The sequence below is a fragment of the Aulostomus chinensis genome, chromosome 16 (genome assembly GCF_037954235.1).
Source record: "Aulostomus chinensis isolate RoL2024-O1b breed Wild chromosome 16, RoL_Achi_v1.0, whole genome shotgun sequence".
Classification (NCBI taxonomy): Eukaryota; Metazoa; Chordata; class Actinopteri; order Syngnathiformes; family Aulostomidae; genus Aulostomus; species Aulostomus chinensis.
The window spans coordinates 15,794,328-15,812,897 of NC_141335.1; the positions used below are offsets into that span (position 1 = coordinate 15,794,328).

The 18,570-nt window shown below is 40.8% G+C and overlaps 2 protein-coding genes across 4 annotated transcripts in view; both read right to left on the minus strand.

Moving 5' to 3' along the window:
- The window catches only part of cep68 (centrosomal protein 68), a 30,527-nt gene extending 27,101 nt beyond the window's left edge, over nucleotides 1-3,426 (minus strand). The window contains exon 1 of the mRNA XM_086179975.1: nucleotides 713-3,426. The gene's annotated coding sequence lies outside the window, so the exon portion shown is untranslated. The remainder of the gene's footprint in view (nucleotides 1-712) is intronic.
- A 153-nt stretch (nucleotides 3,427-3,579) lies between these two features.
- Nucleotides 3,580-18,174, minus strand: borcs7 (BLOC-1 related complex subunit 7). 3 transcript variants are annotated; one of them, XM_086179982.1, is made up of 5 exons: nucleotides 17,996-18,174; nucleotides 4,840-4,902; nucleotides 4,552-4,595; nucleotides 3,881-3,937; nucleotides 3,580-3,787 (listed from the first exon to the last, which is right to left on the minus strand). In XM_086179982.1, exons 1-4 carry the CDS (start codon nucleotides 18,125-18,127, stop codon nucleotides 3,913-3,915), a joined length of 264 nt encoding a protein of 87 aa, XP_086036108.1. In that variant the 5' UTR covers nucleotides 18,128-18,174; the 3' UTR covers nucleotides 3,580-3,787; nucleotides 3,881-3,912. The 3 variants fall into 3 exon arrangements, with proteins under 3 accessions (XP_086036108.1, XP_086036107.1, XP_086036104.1); XM_086179981.1 differs by having other exon boundaries at nucleotides 3,877-3,937; XM_086179978.1 differs by having other exon boundaries at nucleotides 3,917-3,937; nucleotides 17,996-18,171.
- Nucleotides 18,175-18,570: the final 396 nt, after the last annotated feature.

Sequence of the window (18,570 nt, forward strand, 5' to 3'; positions counted from 1 at the left end):
AAGACTTAGACTATAAATTTACTCACTGAGCAGTCGGAATTTGCTCACTCGTCTTAGTGATGTTAACGTTAACTCTACACTGCTCTTAAATACTGACAAAGTATAGGCTGCTCAGACACAGATAGTGAGCATTCTTGGTTATTATTTTTCTTTAAATGTTCTGTTTTAAAATGCTTCTAACATTATTCTAACCCCTATAATATTTCTTTGATGTAAAGCATTCTGAGCTGAGGTTTTTGAATGAAAGGTGCTCTGAGAAGAAATTTTACTATTATCAGGTTTTCAACCATTCAACCATATGAAGTTTCATCAAAACTGCTCTGTCTAACTTTGAACTGAACCAAAACAAATCATTAGTAGCTATCAGATGCTTTCCCCACAAATATCAATCCAGCACTGGCTGCGCAGATAACCATGGCAACAAGAATCAACAAAGAGCAACCTTCTACTGAGCCAATCAGAGACAAAGAGAGAAAATATTTCTTAAACTGAGATGAGCAGCTGGTATTACAGACAATAACCGCCATCCTACCCCTTCGTTCTTATCAACCAACTGAAAAATGTTATGACCATTCACGCTTCTCGGTAGAGCATTTTCTCACCGCGCAATGCTGACAAAACATGTCCCACAAACAATTTAATCAACTAAGTCTTCAAACAGTGACTAAGATACTGACTCTGTATCCAAACCGTTCCAAACACAGGTTATTACCAAGTTCAGTAGAACCCTGGCCGATGCAGTTGTAGCTAACGTGAGGTAACGTCTTCGTCTTCTTCTTCCTCCTCCTCCTGCTTCTTTTTTCTTCTTCTTCACTTGCAATGCCGACTACAAACCAACGTTCAAGGTGGACGCCGCCACCCCCTGTACCGAAGAATGTAACGTTATGCCTTTATGTTCAAGTTGATCCCAAAAACAAAGCAAACGAAACAAGACAGAAACAACATAAACAACCTCCCTCAAATTATATGATCCTGATTCATTCCAGATTTTAAACGAAGCCCGTTGATAGATTTTTTCCCCCCTCTCTTTCAATAGAAAACTCTCTACACCTTATTAGCACGTTCTAGGCTACTGTTTCTCTGCATCAACAGACTTCACAGCTATGACCTACTTTTTAATTAAAAACAATTAACCTTTTTAACTTTTGTACCCAAAACTTAACCCCGTAACATGATATATTCTTTCCCTCCTTTTCCAGTATACCCTCTCACTCTAGAGCCAGAGGTAGCCTCACTTATTATTATTAAAGCATTACATTTTTATGACTGTGGACTGGAATAACACTTATTGAGACTCAAACTATCTGTAGCGTATTGGACAAGGATTCAGGGAGGAGGAAATATCAATATGGAATCATCAATTTTACAGAATTGTAGGGAATATGTTTTTTTTTTTTTTTTTACAAACGGCTTTGTTCATGACTTAAAAAAGGACATTAAGGAGTCCAAACCAGAACCCATATAGCTCATTCCACAGCTATGATTGTTAGTGGGATTCCACCATGGATACTTCCACAACCTAAAGTAACTTTGTAAATTAGAAATTAAAGATAAGAAGAGAGTATGAAAAACATGAATTATTTATACAGACAGATCAAAACAATCACTTATTGAGCATGGGGAAGTGGTTACAATGTACACATCTCCAATCAATTATCAGTGCACACAGCAGTGATAACAGACATAATCATCTATCTCTAGTGGGTAGATGAGGTTTAGCCATTAAAAGTAATCATACTCTCAGATTTTGTAGCAGTAATACAAAGCATTATATCAAGATAAAAAAAAAGTGCCATTAGGATGAAGGTTATATGAATAGCTGATCATTTTTTGTTTGAGATTGGGACATGTGGATCTAGAAGGAAATGATGTGGACTGAGAAAAAGAGCACTAAATGATAATAATATACTAGACATATAGGTTTGGCAAGCGGAAATAAAATCCATCATTCATCAGGGAATTAGCGTGAAATGGCCAACCATTTTCAACTGCTTATCCTGATAAGAGTCACGGGGGACTTGAGCCTATCCCAGCAGCCTTTGGGGGAGAGGTGGCTTTCAGGTGGGTCGCCAGTCCATCGCAGGGCCAACACATATGGACAGACAACCAATCACACTCACAGCCACGCCTACGGTTAATTCAATGTATCCAAATAGCCTAGTCCCTATTTCCATGTCTTTGGGCTGTGGGAGGAAGCCGGAGTACTCAGAGTGAACCCACACAGGCACATGGAGAACATGCAAACTCCACACAGAAAGACTCCAATGCCCGAGCCGGAGCTTGAATCCGGAAACTTCTTTCTGTGAGGCGACAGTGCTAACCACTGTACCACCATGCCACTCATCTTGTCACAATCACCTACAATTCGCATTTCAGTGAGATATAATAAATACACACTGATTTACACAAATATTCAATTTGATCCTACATTAAAAAAAATTTTGCTAGATTTTATTAATGTTTTACAAATACAAGCAGTTTAACAATCTCTAATTCTGTGTAATAAACTGTAAATTATTATTAATTCTTACACAGATTCTACTATTGAGCTGATTCTATATTGAAGGCCAGTGTGTCTACATGCCTTCAGCCAGCACGTTAGCAGCAAAATCTTAATATGCACATGTAGAACACGTGCACTGCTAAATAACAAGACCCAGCCTCATGGCCTCAGGGACACTCTCAGGGTCAAGCAGCTGTCTGGCCTGCAGGTTGCTGATAAGTTTGTCCCTTTGCTTGTTATCCTCAGTCTGAGCTGATATATTGTACAGCCAGTAAAGGGCCCTTAATGGAAATTCCTCAGCTATGTGTAGAAATATTGGTTGCCCCAACAAACATTCAATTCGTTATCACATGTATTTTCTTTGGCAGCACTGGACCTGTGGAGGGTGAAAGACGAATAAATATATCTCTTTTCAATTTTGAAGTATGCTAAAATAACTTCATGTTAAATTCAATACTGAATTCAAATTAATTTGAAATAGAAAAAGAATAATTGGGTCAATCTAAAGTTTCTACATATACATATACTTATAAATAAAGCATTTAAATGGCTAGCTATACGCACACATCTCAAGTGAGGAATTGAATGTTAACTGGACTGACAATTATTTTGACACACTTGTGTAAAAGTACACAATTGCAAAAAAGCTAAACGGACTCCAAGGCTCTGTGTGTGGTAGATATAGTTAGATAGATGTAAATGGGAAGTAAAAACTGATGAAGGGGATGATTACATATGATGCTTTTTGTGTTTTACACTTTATTGTACAAATTACTTCATCTTCTGGATGCAAATGAACACCTGCAAGGTTAAAAGCCCAAAAGGAATTTTTTTCCCTCAGGGGACACTGCTCCTGAACTGCCTGCAATGCCTCATTTGTCACTATATAAAATTGCACCACAGATTCCCTGACTTTCTTTTATTCTTATCATGATGTGGAAGATTGTTTTGTATTGATGTATTTGCTTTTTGCTGCAAAAAAACAACACAAAAATCTTCATTTAAATACATACAGAATTTCCCCCCGGGGATTAATAAAGTATTCTGATTAAGCCCTCCGTCTCAAGAGGACAAGCTCACATGGATTGACTTTATTTATGATGAAGAGGTGACAGAAAGGACAAGTGAACTGGAAATGTGTGTACACCCAGTATGAGTTCATCTTTTGCAGCAAAGGCATGTCCATGTCTTGTGAAGTGATTCAGCTCAGCGTCCTCTTCTTCTCTCTCACTTCACTTCAGCAGGTGTATTAGTTGGTCTTGCAGATTTTTAGAGTGCTCCACACTGAAAGTAGAAAACAGCCCACATATGAGAACCAGCACAGCATCATAAATTGATGTGATGACTTACCACTGAGTCTGTGCTGTCAGTACCTACTATTATAACATGACAGAGTGGCGTGTTTAAACTCACTTCTTCTGGATAGCCTCCTGCCTGAGTGACAAACAGAAAAAGAGAGTTGTAATTTTTTTTCTACAGTTTTAACAATGATTTCACGTATTGCTATGTTCCTGTTACAGATGCACAATATTATTGTCATTGTCATCAGTATCTGCAGGTGTAAAATGAAATGAAATGACATTTTAAAAAATGACATGTCTGCATTAACTGTTAGTGAGACATCATTATCTGTTTCTGTATCTATTTCTGTTTAACTCACAAAATAATCTATTTCTGTATCCTTTTTCTGGATAATAGACCAGAAGTGGGAATGGCTTGGACTGGGCAGTTTTTTCACATTCACACCTACAGGCAGTAAGAGTCTCCAATTAATGTAATGCAGACACGGGTAGAACACACAAACTCAACACAGAAAGGCCCAGGTTGGTTAGTGGATTCAAACCTATTCTTGCGGTAAGGCAACAGTGCTCACCACTGTACCACCCTGCCATCACTGTATGAATAATGAAAAGTTCACTCTTAAAAAGTGAAAAATTGATATAGGGACAAAAAAGTGCACTTTATTTGTTTTTCAAATATTGGTTAAAAAAATCAAATATTGTTAATCCCTAATTTTTGTATATAAACAGCAGGGAATCAATACTTACTGATACTGCAAATGTGTGGTGATAATGGACATTTTTCGCAGACTCTGGAAGACAGAAGATAATGTCAATTGTGTCATCTAGTGGATAATAGAGTTTCAATCAACAATAACATTTTGGTGACACAATTACTCAGTGAACATCACACAATATTTGAGACAGTGATTGCTTTTTGTTGTCATTGTTTCAGACACTCACTGATATAACTGCAGTCTTTAATGCTGTAGATTGTACTAATGATGTCTTTTGTTTTGAAATGTTTTGTCACTAAAAATGGGGTATGATACTTACATCCTCTGAGTGCAGAATCGCATCTTCCTGAATGACCATATTTCTAGCTGCTTGACCAAGAAGCTGAAACATTAAATGGACATTCGCACTGATTAGTATTTAGAACTGCAACTACTCACTTTTGTGATCAAATACTATTACTGTTCATTTCCTGACAAAATAGTTTTCTAATTTAATTAATCAAAGTTACCCAAGCCCTGATGTCAGATCTACCCTCAACTGTTCCATATACATTTTTTTCTTTAAAACAAAAAATTGTCATAGGATAAGAATTTGGTGTTTAATTGATTTGTTGATTATCAGTGGAACTACCATACAAAATATAGCTTAACTGTAAAGAATGAAGTAACATTTTAGAAATTTAATGGAATATCAATTTTAACACAGATGAGTTGTCGTAGTTTGGGGAAGCTTAGGGTGGAAATCCTAAAAACTCTGCTTCATTAATAAAGAGACTGAGTGATTCTAAGACCTTTGAGAATGGAGCAGTTGTAGCAGTGATAAGACCAATAGCTCATGATTTAATTCATGTGTTCAGAAAAGCCATTGCTGGAGGCAGATGTTGCAACTTTGATTTGGGAAGAGTGTGCAGACTCTGAAATGAAGAATGGATGAATGACAGTGTTGTACACTAAATTCATGGTTTGGCACAGTTTGTCCAAAGAGAATGGAATAAGCAAATGACAGTAGGTGAGAAATTAAAGCACAGCCTTTGGGAAATGACATGTATGCGAGAAGGAAAGGAGAGGAAAGGGTTGGGGAGTCCTGAATGGAAGTAGGAAGAGGTGTGGTTGGGGTGTGTTCCCAGCCCAAAAAATTAGCTTAAAACTATAATTGAAGGAGTGCTGCTTTGGCTCTGCTGCAGCCATTCTCCCCCTGCCTGGGCTTGACTCACTGATAGTCTCAAGAAGTGTTCCACAACATCATCTGATTTGTTGGAAATCATGAGTATCAGATCATCACTGACAGCGACTCTATTTTACAGACAGCCACAGAGGAACTCATTTGCTCTGGCCCCGAGCTCACCTAGCATAGTTGTGCCAAATGTAAGGCAGAGACACAGGTTATGCTAGAGGCTGAAACATGCTGGCATTAAATGCTGCATTTCACAACAGCGGTCCCGATCATTTTCTATAAACTAAACCCCACACTCAAGCAGGTAAGCATGGTTTGTCACATGTTGCTGTGTAGCCCCAGCATTGATTCATATTACTCTTCTATTTGTCATTGGTGCAGTTTTCTTAAAATGTGGGCAAAGTTATTTTGAATACTGCAGCTCCTGTAGCAGCTCTTCTTCTCGGCTTCCATCACAATGGATAAAGAGAGACTAGTTGCTGAAATCGAGGGGCACGGTGGTGCAGTGTTTAGCACTGTCGCCTCACAGCAAGAACGCTCCTGGTTCAACCCTGGCTTGAGCATGGGGTCTTTCTCTGTGGAGTTTGCATGTTCTCCCTGTGCCTGTGTAGGTTCTCTCTGGGTAGCCTACTCTGGCTTCCTCCCACAGTCCAAAGACATACAAGAGGGGACTAGACTAATTGGATACTCTAAATTGACTGTAGGCATGGTTGTGAGTGTGAATGGTTGTCTGGCTATATATGTTGGCCCTGTGATGGACTGGCAACCTGTCCAGAGTGAAGCCCGCCTCTCACCTGACGGCAGCTGGGATAGGCTCCAGTCCCCCGTGACCCTTTACAGGGTAAGCGGCAGAAAACGGATGGTTACATGGATGGATAGTTGCTGATATCAAGTAATATAACCAGGTATATAATGAACAATATACTTATTATGATCCCGCAGTAGCTTTGAATCTGCTCTTTTTGTACCCTTCTTCTATTAATGACTTCCAACAGGAAATTATTTTATTATGTCACATAAAACAATAACAGATGCTCTGGCACCATCTAAATAAATCATCACCATCTGGAACAAGAGCAACAACATGGTTTCATTCCTGCAGCTGGAGTACAGCATCAGGAGCAAACAATTTCTTGAAAATCAACAACTCAAATAATCAATTATCAATTGAAGCCACATGTACCAGTGGAGCACCCAAACTTGATCTTTCCCCAACATGCTCAGACTTATTTAAAAATCCCTTTGAAATAAAAAAAAAAATCCTCCTTTTACAGAACAGTATTAATCTGATTAAACACTAAAGATACCTTCAATAAAATTGGAAAGAGAATTGTCAATGGCTGCTGAAGCTGACTTTTGGAACCAAACAGGACAAAGAATACAAATCTACAACTCAAAGACAAAATAGCCTCCATCACTACACAGAGGAAAGTGTTTTATTTACAGTAACTTCCAGATTTATCCAAACCACAGAGTTTGAATGAGTTTTGTACATAAGAGAACTGTGGATCACACAAGACCTGACACTCCTCAACCGTGTTAATTCATTTTTCCTCCTTGAAAAGGAGAACATCTAATTCACACACACACACACACACACACACACACACACACACACACACACACACACACACACGAGGGCATCCTTAATATATTCACCATCAGCGAACATCTTTCAACATTTCGCAATGCAATGTGGTACCTTGATTCAGTGCAAGATAGTTAAGCATTCGCAAAAACTTTGCTACTTTGTACTTGCTTGTTCTTGTCCTCGACACTTATCTGGGCATGTTTAATTGATTTAGCCTTGTCTTCCTTATCCTTGAAAGTTTTTGCATGTTTTGTCTCAAAATGGCATACTTGTGTTCAGTAAACAAGATTTACAAGAAAAAGAGGACACAGAGCATGCTCCTTCCAAGGCACAAAGCCCAATTTACTGTCCACAAGTGCAGACAAACCTGGCCCTTTGCTTTCTTAGCTTGCAGGGATGACATCATTGACCAAGACCACAGCACTAGCACTATGTTTCAGCCACTAAGCATGGCAATGTTAAGAGGCCAATGAGTTTCAGCCAATCAGAAATCAAGGCATGGCAAGTAGGAGAGGAAGCAAACAACCATACAAGCCAACTGGCTTTGGCCATGTGAGACAGCGAATTTCACATGTGGACTGGAGGTCACTTTAATACTATTCAAAATTTCTCCTGTCCACATATACTTGCATGAGATTGGTTAAGCCACTGTGTGTCTGGCACATGTGCCTAAGGTTGCTGATCCCAACACTGTGAGATATACATAATATGTTTTTGATATTGACCACAAAAAATATTTAACAAGAGACAGAATTTAAATTTATTGGCATTCCCTCCATTCACAATAAAACGTTGCATCGATATGGAGTAACTTTATCTTTTTTGGATTTTTCCTGCATCCTAGGATTGTTGGTCAAACAAACCTGTCAAAATCCACTGACCAATAGGAGGCCAGGTGTTGTGTTGACAGTGAAAGTATCCATTCTGAGCAAGTTTGCTTGGCATCTGGGACTGTCCTGTATGGGTGGGGACAATTTAGCTCTCTTTAGGTTCATGTAATCTCAACCTCCAGCTTTTGAGTGCAACTAAATTTACTCCCCAAACTTTCATGACAACTTTTGGAATAAAAGGACAGTTTATTTATACACATTTGATTATTTTGTTATCTTTATTGAAATTTACATGTCCAAAAACATGAGTGAATACACTGAAGGGTTTGGTTCCATGCACTCTTGCTGATGATGGGTCTTATCATCAGGGGTTTTTCCAAGTTCGTAGAGTGAGTGGTAGCACCCAGGCTCTGCCTAAAAGTTTTTTTCCATGAAATGGGAATTTTTGTCTCTCTTTGTTTGTTTTTATGAACTGAACACTTTCTACTTCTCATAATGAAAAAGGAGCAGTGAATGATAATCAAAGAAGAGTTTAATGTTGAAAAGGTGATTTATATCCCCCGATTATTTAGAGTATTATAGCTATTGGTGAACTGAGATACAGTAAGGCCTTTTCTGTTTTGAGCAGTGACATGAGAATAAGCTTTGTCCGAAGATTTTTTTCCTCCCCTGCTTCCTCCAGACTTTTTAAAACTCTATCCTTTCTCAGAGTGCGATGCACCTAACGATTTCCTTACCGTGGATAAGCAGAAGAAGATGGATAGATGGATGGATAAACTAGGGATGGGAATTTAAATCAATTTCCTGGATTGAACATCAGGGAAATTAATGACCAATTATCAATTTAGTTGCCATTTTTTAAAAATATATATCAAAGTGCCATGGCAAAGAAAACAAAATAAAGCATGTCATGGTGTTTTGTGCCAAAATATAATTTCAAACAACTCCAAAACACTCAGCATAGCTGAGAGAAAGAGAATGAGAATGTGTGAAAAGGAAAAGTTTTAAGTTACGACAAAATTTATTCCTACATAACTAGAGACTAATAAAACAACAGCCCATTGAGGCTAAGCCTAGGGAATGTTCTTCCAGTCATATTCACCTGCCTTTAGGGATGCAATTCAGTGATGGAGGGTTCCCTCTGAAAGTTCTGTTTATGCCTGTTGCGCCAGTATTAAGTAGAGTATTGCTCCCCAAGGAGTATTGCTGTAAGCAGAGGCTATAGCTGCAGTTTTAGTGTGTGTGCTCCCAGCCGATTTAATCTCTAATGGACAGAGTTCTATCATCGTCGTCGTCCTCTGCTTTATCCGGTGGGTCCAGGTCGCGGGGGCAGCAGCCTCAGTAAGGAAGCCCAGATTGTCCTCTCCCCAGCCACTTCCACCAGCTCTTCCGGGGGAATCCCGAGGCATTCCCAGGCCAGCCGAGAGATATAATCCCTCCAGCGTGTCCTGGGTCAGCCTCAGGGCCTCCTCCCGGTTGGGCATGCCTGGAACACCTCCCGAGGGAGGCATCCAGGAGGCATCTTCACCAGATGCCCGAACCACCTCAACTGACTCCTCTCGATGTGGAGGAGCAGCGGCTCTACTCTGAGCACCTCCTGAATGACTGAGCTTCTCACCCTATCTCTAATAGAGAGCCCAGCCACCCTGCGGAGGAAACTCATTTCAGCCGCTTGTATTCGCGATCTCGTTCTACAATTCTACAATTTCATTTAGCAGACGCTTTTGTCCAAAGCGACGTACAACACAAGCAAGGAAAAACCCATAGTAAGCGCAAAAGTGCTTCAGTTGTGATTTGGTCACAGGTATTGCCATCTAGTGGCAGAAGAAGTGTCGCCCCCCCCCCCCTTTTTTTGGACAAACATATAACATCACACAATACAGTTAGTGCTACATAATCACTACGTGCTGGGTCTTGGACCCTCTGACTTATTCTACCCCACAGGACAAAGAGGAGAAAAGTCAGGTTAAGTGCCTAGGTGCTCTCTGAACAATTGAGTCTTCAATTGTCTCTTAAAAGTGGAAAGGGACGCACAGAGTTCGGTAGTTCGTTCCACCATTTGGGAACAACAGAAGAGAAGAGTCTGGCTAGAGATTTGGAGCAGCGCTGGGCTGGAAGCACCAGGCGTTCTTTTGGGTCATTACCCAAAGCTCATGACCATAGGTGAGGGTTGGAACGTAGATTGACGGGTAAATCGAGAGCCTCGCCTTCTGGCTCAGCTCCCTCTTCACCACAACGAACTGGTTTAGCACCCGCATCACTGCGGACGCCGCCCCAATCCGCCTGTCAATCTCCCGCTCCATCCTACCCTCACTCGTGAACAAGACCCCGAGATACTTAAACTCCTCCACCTGAGGAAGGACCTCCCCCCCGACCTGGAGTGGGCAAACCACCCTTTTCCGGCTGAGGACCATGGCCTCAGATTGGAGGTGCTGATTCTCATCCCAGCCGCTTCACATTCGGCTGCGAACTGTCCCAGCAAGAGCTGGAGGTCGTGGCCCAATGGCGCGAAGAGGACTACGTCATCCGCAAACAGCAGAGACGACACCCTCCCGCCACCGAACTCGACCCCATCCACCACCCGGCTGCACCTAGAAATTCTGTCCATAAAGGTTATGAACAGAACTGGTGACAAAGGGCAGCCTTGGCGGAGTCCAACCCTCACTGGGAACAAGTCCGACTTACTGCTGGCAACACGGACCAGACCCTCGCTCCTCCGGTAGAACAACCGAATGGCCCTTTGTAAAGGGCCACCCCACCCCCACAGGGTGCTCCTGGGAACACGGTTGTAAGCCTTCTCCAGATCCACGAAACACATGTGGAGTGGTTGGGCAAACTCCCATGCCCCCTCCAGCACCCTAGCGAGGGTGAAGAGCTGATCCACGGTTCCACGGCTGGGACGAAAATCACACTGCTCCTCCTCAATCTGAGGTTCGACTATCGCCCTGACCCTCCTCTCCAGTACCCTGGCATAGACCTTACCAGGGAGGCTGAGGAGTGTGATCCCCGAAAGTTGGAACACACCCTCTGGTCCTTTCTTAAAGACGTAGACCACCACCCCGGTCTGCCACTCCAAAGGCACCGCCCCTGATGTGCATGCAATGTTGCAGAGACGTGTCAACCAGGACAGCCCCACAACATCCAGAGCCCCGACACACCCAGGGCGGATCTCATCCACCCCCGGAGCTCTGCCACCACAGAGCGGCCCAACTGCCTCGGCGACTTCTGCCCCGGAGATTGGACGACCCCCCCCCCCTCCCCCAAGCACTCTCCGAACTCCGTCTCCCCCATGGAGCACGTGTTGGTGGGATTTAGGAGTTCCTCAAATATCCTTCCACCGCTCAATTATCTCACCAGCTGACGTCAACAGCCTCCCGTCCCCACTGTAAACAGTGTGGGCAAGTTGCCGCTTTCCCCCACATAAGCACAGACCACTGTGAAGACCCATTCCCCGACCTTGGGTAAACCCAAACTTACAGGCAGAGAGTCTAGGGGCAACCAAAAAGCCCACCTCCGCCCTCCGCCTCTCACCTGGAGCAACTCCAGCAAAAGAGAGAGTCCAACCCCTCTCAAGTACTCAGGTTCCGGACCCAGAGCTTTGTGTCGAGGTGAGGCCGACTATATCTTGTCACGCTCAACCTCTTCCACCAGCTCCAGCTCCTTCCCCGCCAGAGAGGGAACGTTCCATGTCCCAAAAGCCAGCTTCCATGCCTGGGGTTGAGACAGCCGAGGCCCCCACCTTGGACTGCCACCCAGGCCACATTGCACCGGACCCCTCCGGTTCCTCCTATGGGCGGTGGGTCCAAGGGAGGACATGCTTGTGTCACCTTTTCGGACTAGGCACAGCCGGGCCCGACGAACCAAGGCCCGGCCACCAGACGCTCGCCTTTGAGCCCCTACCCCAGCCCTGGCTCCAGGGTGGGGCCCCAGTGCCCCTCCAGGCAGGGTACACACAACAGTGGGTGGCTTCTCTATGAGGGGTCTGTTGATAGAGTTCTATTGTGTTTTACAAGATGGGTTGCAAGGCCCATTTGCTCCTGTTGCTTCTGCAGAGCATGCTACAGTGCTGTGATTAAAGTGGCTATTGATATAGCAGCCGCATATGTTACATGATTAAGGAGTAGCTCAAATCTATCATTTGCTGTGTGTGAAGAAAAGCAGGCAATGGAGATCCAGCTGATTCTTGTGGGATGGTTGGCAGCAGTTACACTGGCTGTGTTGTTAGGGGCACCTGCAATAACTTGGGCTTCAAATCCTTGCTTCTCAACAGTTTAATTCATTTTTTCAGCGAGAAGGGTGTATGCTGGTCTGGCAGGTTTTCAGCAAGCAAGACTGTTGATTTAATTTATGCTGGTGTAACAGCAGGTGACGTGAGGTAGCTCTCACTAAAGTGGTCTAGAGTCCTTTGGTTAGTGTATCTTTCACAGCCCGATATTAACCATGGATGGGTGTGAGTTGTTCAAATGGTATGAAAATTGTCATGTTGCACTTAAACATGGCTATGCAGTGACTGCAGCGAACTTCATAATTTTTCAGTTTGAAATATTCCCTCACCAAACTTCACTGTGACCTCTTCATGTTTACATAAGTAGCTGTAAATTTGACTGAGTGATGACAGCTAATTAAATACAAAAGTTGAAAAAGGCATTGGCTCATGATTCCTAATAAGGTGAATTATATTTTGAGATGTGTCAACGGATTTAACAATAGAGCTTGAAACAAAAAAAAAAATCATTTCTTCCTAAATTAAGATGTTGAAAGAATGGACAAGGCTTCTACTGATAAATTAATTAGAAGATATTTAATTTATAGTAAACTTAGATGATAACTTAAGACCTAAGTCCAACAATAAGGACAGACCAAGGGGAATCATTAAGTTTGCCCAATATAATACCAGAGACAAGATCTACAAAGCTAAAAAGCGGCTCAAGGGATCCACGCCAAAGACGCACATTCTGGAGAGTCTAACTGCATAGAGGGTGAAACTGCTGGAGGACCTGCGGAGAAAATTCAAAGACAAGCTCGCAGCTAGCTGGACTCAGGACGGACGCATCCACCTACTTTCAAAAATTGATCAGCGATATGTGATAAACAAGCTGTCTGATGCCAAGAAGCTGTGTAACCAATAAAACAACTTCTGAAGGGAAAGAAAAGGAAACTGAAATGTACTAGTTTTAGTGTAACCTGTAAAGGTCCAACAATCTGGAATGAGACTGATAGCACTATAGTCTGCATCTCTGTCTATTTTTAAAAAGAGGTTGAAATAAGATTTATTATCTATTTATGTTTAATGTTATTAAATTCTATCTTATACTAATACTGTGAATAATGATTGAGGATCTAAATGGTTGGTTTCTCTCGCTTGAATGAAAGTACGTACGTATATTTTTTGTTTATATGCCGGTATCTGATGTAGTATATCCAGTTGTATCTGGTGTAGTACATCTGATTGTATCTGGTGTAGAGTACCATATCTAACCGTCTCTAGATCTGGGATCTGGGTTGGGTTGGTTTTGGGTGGGAATGGGTCATTTTTTCTTTTTCTTTTTCTTTCTTATGACTGTTTATTGTTGTGCCTGATGTTCTGTGTTTTGGGCCCCCGTCATAAGCTTTAAATAGCTTCTGGGGAGACCCATTTTTACAAAATGTACTTTAAAATTTCTTGATGTCAATTGCATTTGTATTTTAATAGATTTGTAAAATAAACTGAACTGAACTGAACTTACAAATGAGAAATCCAATTTGTACACAATATACCTGATGTAATACTTAAAATCATGAACAGAGTTCAATAACTATTTCCTAACATCTAACAATTTGATCAATGATGTAGCAAGATGTGAAATCTCAGCATTGCCTCCTACTCATCACTGTGTAATATCCATGTCCCATTCTTTCCTTGCAGTGGGATGTATCTATTCCGATTCAATATGGAAATTTAATAATAGCCTTCTTGAAAATCTTAATTTTGCAAAGAAATTATTCAACTGATTAAAAAAGTAGTGCAGTTTACATATGACCAAATTGCAATGGCTCAAATTTACAGTTAGGAAAATCATGATTATAAATAGTTGAGCTTATTCTGAACTTAAAAAAAAACTTTTTTTTTAAAGTGACTAGTAATTTCACACTATCTTTCAGAACCAATTAGGCAACCTTTTTTGATTACACAGATTTGTAAATCTGTACAAAGATCTGTGAATATACTGTGTATATATAGATTTGTTAATCCGTTCCGACATCTGTAAATACCTATGTGTTCAATTCCAACTATCGCAGGCAAATTAATTGGCTTTCATTTCAACATGTGATTTTTGCTACTCTTCTCCTGTGTCAGGTCTGCAAATGCATGTGAAGATTTATCTGTCTGTAAGCCAAAGTTTGCTTGGCCCTGAGCACAGGCTGACGGGCTAAACTGGTGCACCCTTCAGATTATTTTGGCCTGATTAGGCATTTTTAGACCTTTGTACAGATTTATTAATCTGTGAGCGCATTTTCAGATTGTAACAAATTTACAAATCTGATAAAAACACAGATTCTAAATACTCAACTGTAGATTCTTTTATACATTCACAAATTTTATGCATTTACAAATTATTTCACACATTTACAAATTTGATTACGAATGAACAGAAAGAGATACGCAATTGCAGCTATTTTGCAACTATAAAGGCCCCATACATGCTTTTCTCATACCCTTTGTCCAGAAAGTTCTGGACTGACATTAAAAAAAACGTTTTTTCCAAATTTGGGCATTTTACATTGTGACATTTCATATATCCTTTTTTATAACAGACAATTTAAAGCCATTTAATTCTGATCTGATGAACATGATCATTGTCATGGGTAAATATAATATCCACTGCAGTAAAGAAATTAAATACAAAGCCCTCCTTTTTTTAGTTTAATAATGATTTTAAGTACTTTTTTGTACCACTCAAGAAAATACACTAAAGAAAGAGCAAAAATCAAAACTTGAAATATTTGGTAACATGAAAATTGAATGCACTGGATTGTTATTGGATGGACAAGCATTTCAAAGGGTTGAAGATTTTAAATTCTTAGGAGTTCACTTTGATCAGGGACAAACTTGGAAAAAAACAAGTTGTGAACAGTGTTGTAAAAAAATGTGTTTGAAAAAAATTTAAAAAGATGATAAATGTGATGTATTCCTTTGCTGGGTATACATGGGGTGTTTGAAGAGATGAGCTGTTAATGATCTACAGAGCAATGATAAGCTCAAGACCTGATCAGGGTTGTTTGCTTTGGAACAGCAGTGAAATCATGTTTAAAATAGTTGGATGTTATATTGGCAAAGGCACAGACAAAATGCTGTGGGGCCCTTCCCCCAACTGTAATCCTGGCAGCACTTGTAGGGATGGGGGAGGTACCATTGACAATCTGGTAAGAAAAACTTGGAATGCAATACATTGTGAAATTAAAGGGATATCATGGGCAACATCCAGAAAAACACTGCCTAATGTGCTTGGGAGTGGGAAGCAGGAAAAGGGAAGAAAGTACACTCTTCTTATTGCATGCATCAGAAAATTAAGTTTGACCTTGGGCCAGATTTTTTTCAAGCCATTAGATGGTGGGGCCAAAACATAAGATCACCAAATAGCCTAAATCAAAGGCTAAAATGTGAAATGGGTCATTTTAATAATTATATATAACTATGGTAATTTAATTGATAAAATACTGTTAACAGTGTCTTCTTGTTAACATGCTAAACATTTGTGGCTAACGAGAAAAATGGCACTATTAAAACATATGAAGAGGAAAGATAGTGATAGTGTATGGCATACAAAGAAGAATGGAAAGAAATATATTCATCCTACCTTGTTTGTTTTTGCTCAAAACAGAGATTAAAAACATGTTAACTGTTGCTGTGGATGGTGTTGATCAACACATCTACTCATGTCTATCACTGACATTTTAAATTCTTAATGAACTACAGTGTTGTTTTGAATGATCTGGCTGGTTGATGGTTTGATCTTGGACACTGAAAGAGTGAGAGATTACTTGATGGGCAAGAGGTCGTAGATCTGGATAAGAGGGAGTCGGAAATTAACAGCAGAAGCGAGAGAAATCACAATAATACAGATTGTGCCAGTTTCTTAACATGGCACACAGGCACCAATGTGCACAATTCAAGCACTGGCGGTGGGCTATGTACAGCGCAGCAATATAACAGTATGAGGTGTGATATTTCGACACAAATTTACCAGGGGGTCCCTAAATGTAGCCAAACACCTGATGTTGATTTTTGTATTTTTGGAAAGCATGAAAACTATTAACAATGCTGGATATGAAGGAATGTTGACACAAAGACTTGAAGATCACAGGCCAAAATGTTTTCAGATTTACGCACCTCGGGCCCAATATCCACTGATCTGGAAAATCAGGTTTTGCCTTTTACATATTAGAGTTTGTAAAGCTCATGTGACTGTCTGACCAGGTCTTAGTTTAACAGAACTGAATGCTATTACCCATTACAGTTGAAGGAGGAGGTCTGGTTGAGGACAGCAGTCATTTGCTCTGACTCGGCCTCAGTTCTAGAAAACTCTTAGGAGACAAAATTGTGGAGCAAGGCCAGATCCTGTTGTAGATATATTGGCCCTATAGCATAAAACTGAACAGGCCAGAGGAACACTGTGTTTTTTTTAGGTTCCGCTCAGGATGATGAGAATGAGACAGCAGACAAAGTGGCTTAAATAGCTCTTAAAAGAGACACTGATTACAGAGAATGTATCAGTGCAGTGTGGGCGGCATGGCTCAGGGGTGGAGTGGCCGTCTAGCAACCAAAGGGTCTCCTCAACCCCGGAAACCATGTCGAAGTGTCCTTGAGCAAGATACTAAACCCATAATTGCTCCTGATGAGTAGGATGGCGCCTTGCATGGCCGCCTCCACCATCAGTGTGTGTGAATGGGTGAATGAGATGACACTGTAAAGCGCTTTCAGTGCCGCTAAGGTAGAAAAGCGCTATATAAAATTGAGTCCATTTACCATCACGGGATCTGAATTATGTTCAGTAATTATGGAAAACATAACAGCAGAGAGTGGGAGAATGAAAAGAGGGGTTGTCATTATTTTTCCTTACAAATCATGTAAAGACAAACAAGTGGTATCTGGCCAAAGGAGGATGGAACATTGTAATTTTGACCTGATGAGCAAACACAAGCATGAACTCTGCAGAACCTGAAGACAGCAAAAACATGCACTGATGTAATGTTGCTTGGACAAGGAGCAATGAGAATGGGTGCACATTGCTTTATTATGCATTGGAAAACAGAAAATTTCACTGGGACAAATACTGCATTGTACTCAAAACCAGCTACAGTTTGTTAAACCAGTCTTGGACGATATGTTCAAAAGGATTACTCTTGTGAAAATTGAGGTACATCACAGTGCTCCAAAACCGACCTGAGAGGCAGAAATGTGCCGCAAAGCATCGAGACTGCCGCAAATCCAAGGAAGACTACAATAATAAGACGAAGAAAGCCCAGCAACTATAACATAATTTCTATTGGTAGATTTTTTTTTCTTTTTGGTTAAAATGACTGGTCCAACAGTCATCAATCCCATATCTTCATGATCCTAAGATTCTTCCCCAGAGACAAGGCAAGTGATGTATTTTCTGCGTACATGTATTGAGTGTATTGTATCTACGACCATAAATCGTCGAAATACAATGGTCTACCTTATTAAGTTCACCAAAATAAAAGTAAAAGTCTAAATAAATTCGTAATTCTGAAGTCATCTGCGTTGGTTATGCCAAAGGTTATGTTTGTGAAATGAAAACGACCAATCTGGTAGTGTGAGAGATCGATCTCACCGCTGCCATCAGTTTTACATTATTAATAAAATGTTGCTCTGTACCTCTTGGCTGCGGGAACTCTTCAGCACTTGGCGAGTAAGGGCGATCACATCCACGCTACACGAGCTGACTTTATCGGATAATAGTCCTTTGACAGAATGTCCAAACCGCGTCTGAGATTCAGCCGACGCCATTGTCTGTTTGTTTTAGCCAGCAACGGTACGCAGCTAGGGACAAAATCCACGACACCGCGTCTAGTATCAAGCGTCATGAGATTGATGTCTTTCCTGTCTCTGTCATATATATGTATATATATGTGTGTGTGTGTGTATATGTTATGTGTGTATGTATATATGTACACACACGCATATATAGATATAGATAGATAGATAGATGACATACTATGTCTTAGATCCACTATTTTTAGTGGTTTTATGAACACCAGGGAGACACTGTCATATTTTATAACTGAACTGAAAACATGTTTTGTTTCCATACAATGTGTAATGCAAATTACTACGACACAGTGTCCATATATGTAGGAATGTCTTTCATTATTGGAGTCAATGACCCAAAAACTGTCTTATCTTGTTTGAACTGGCACAGCTTAAAATATTCAGTGTCAAGGATATGACAT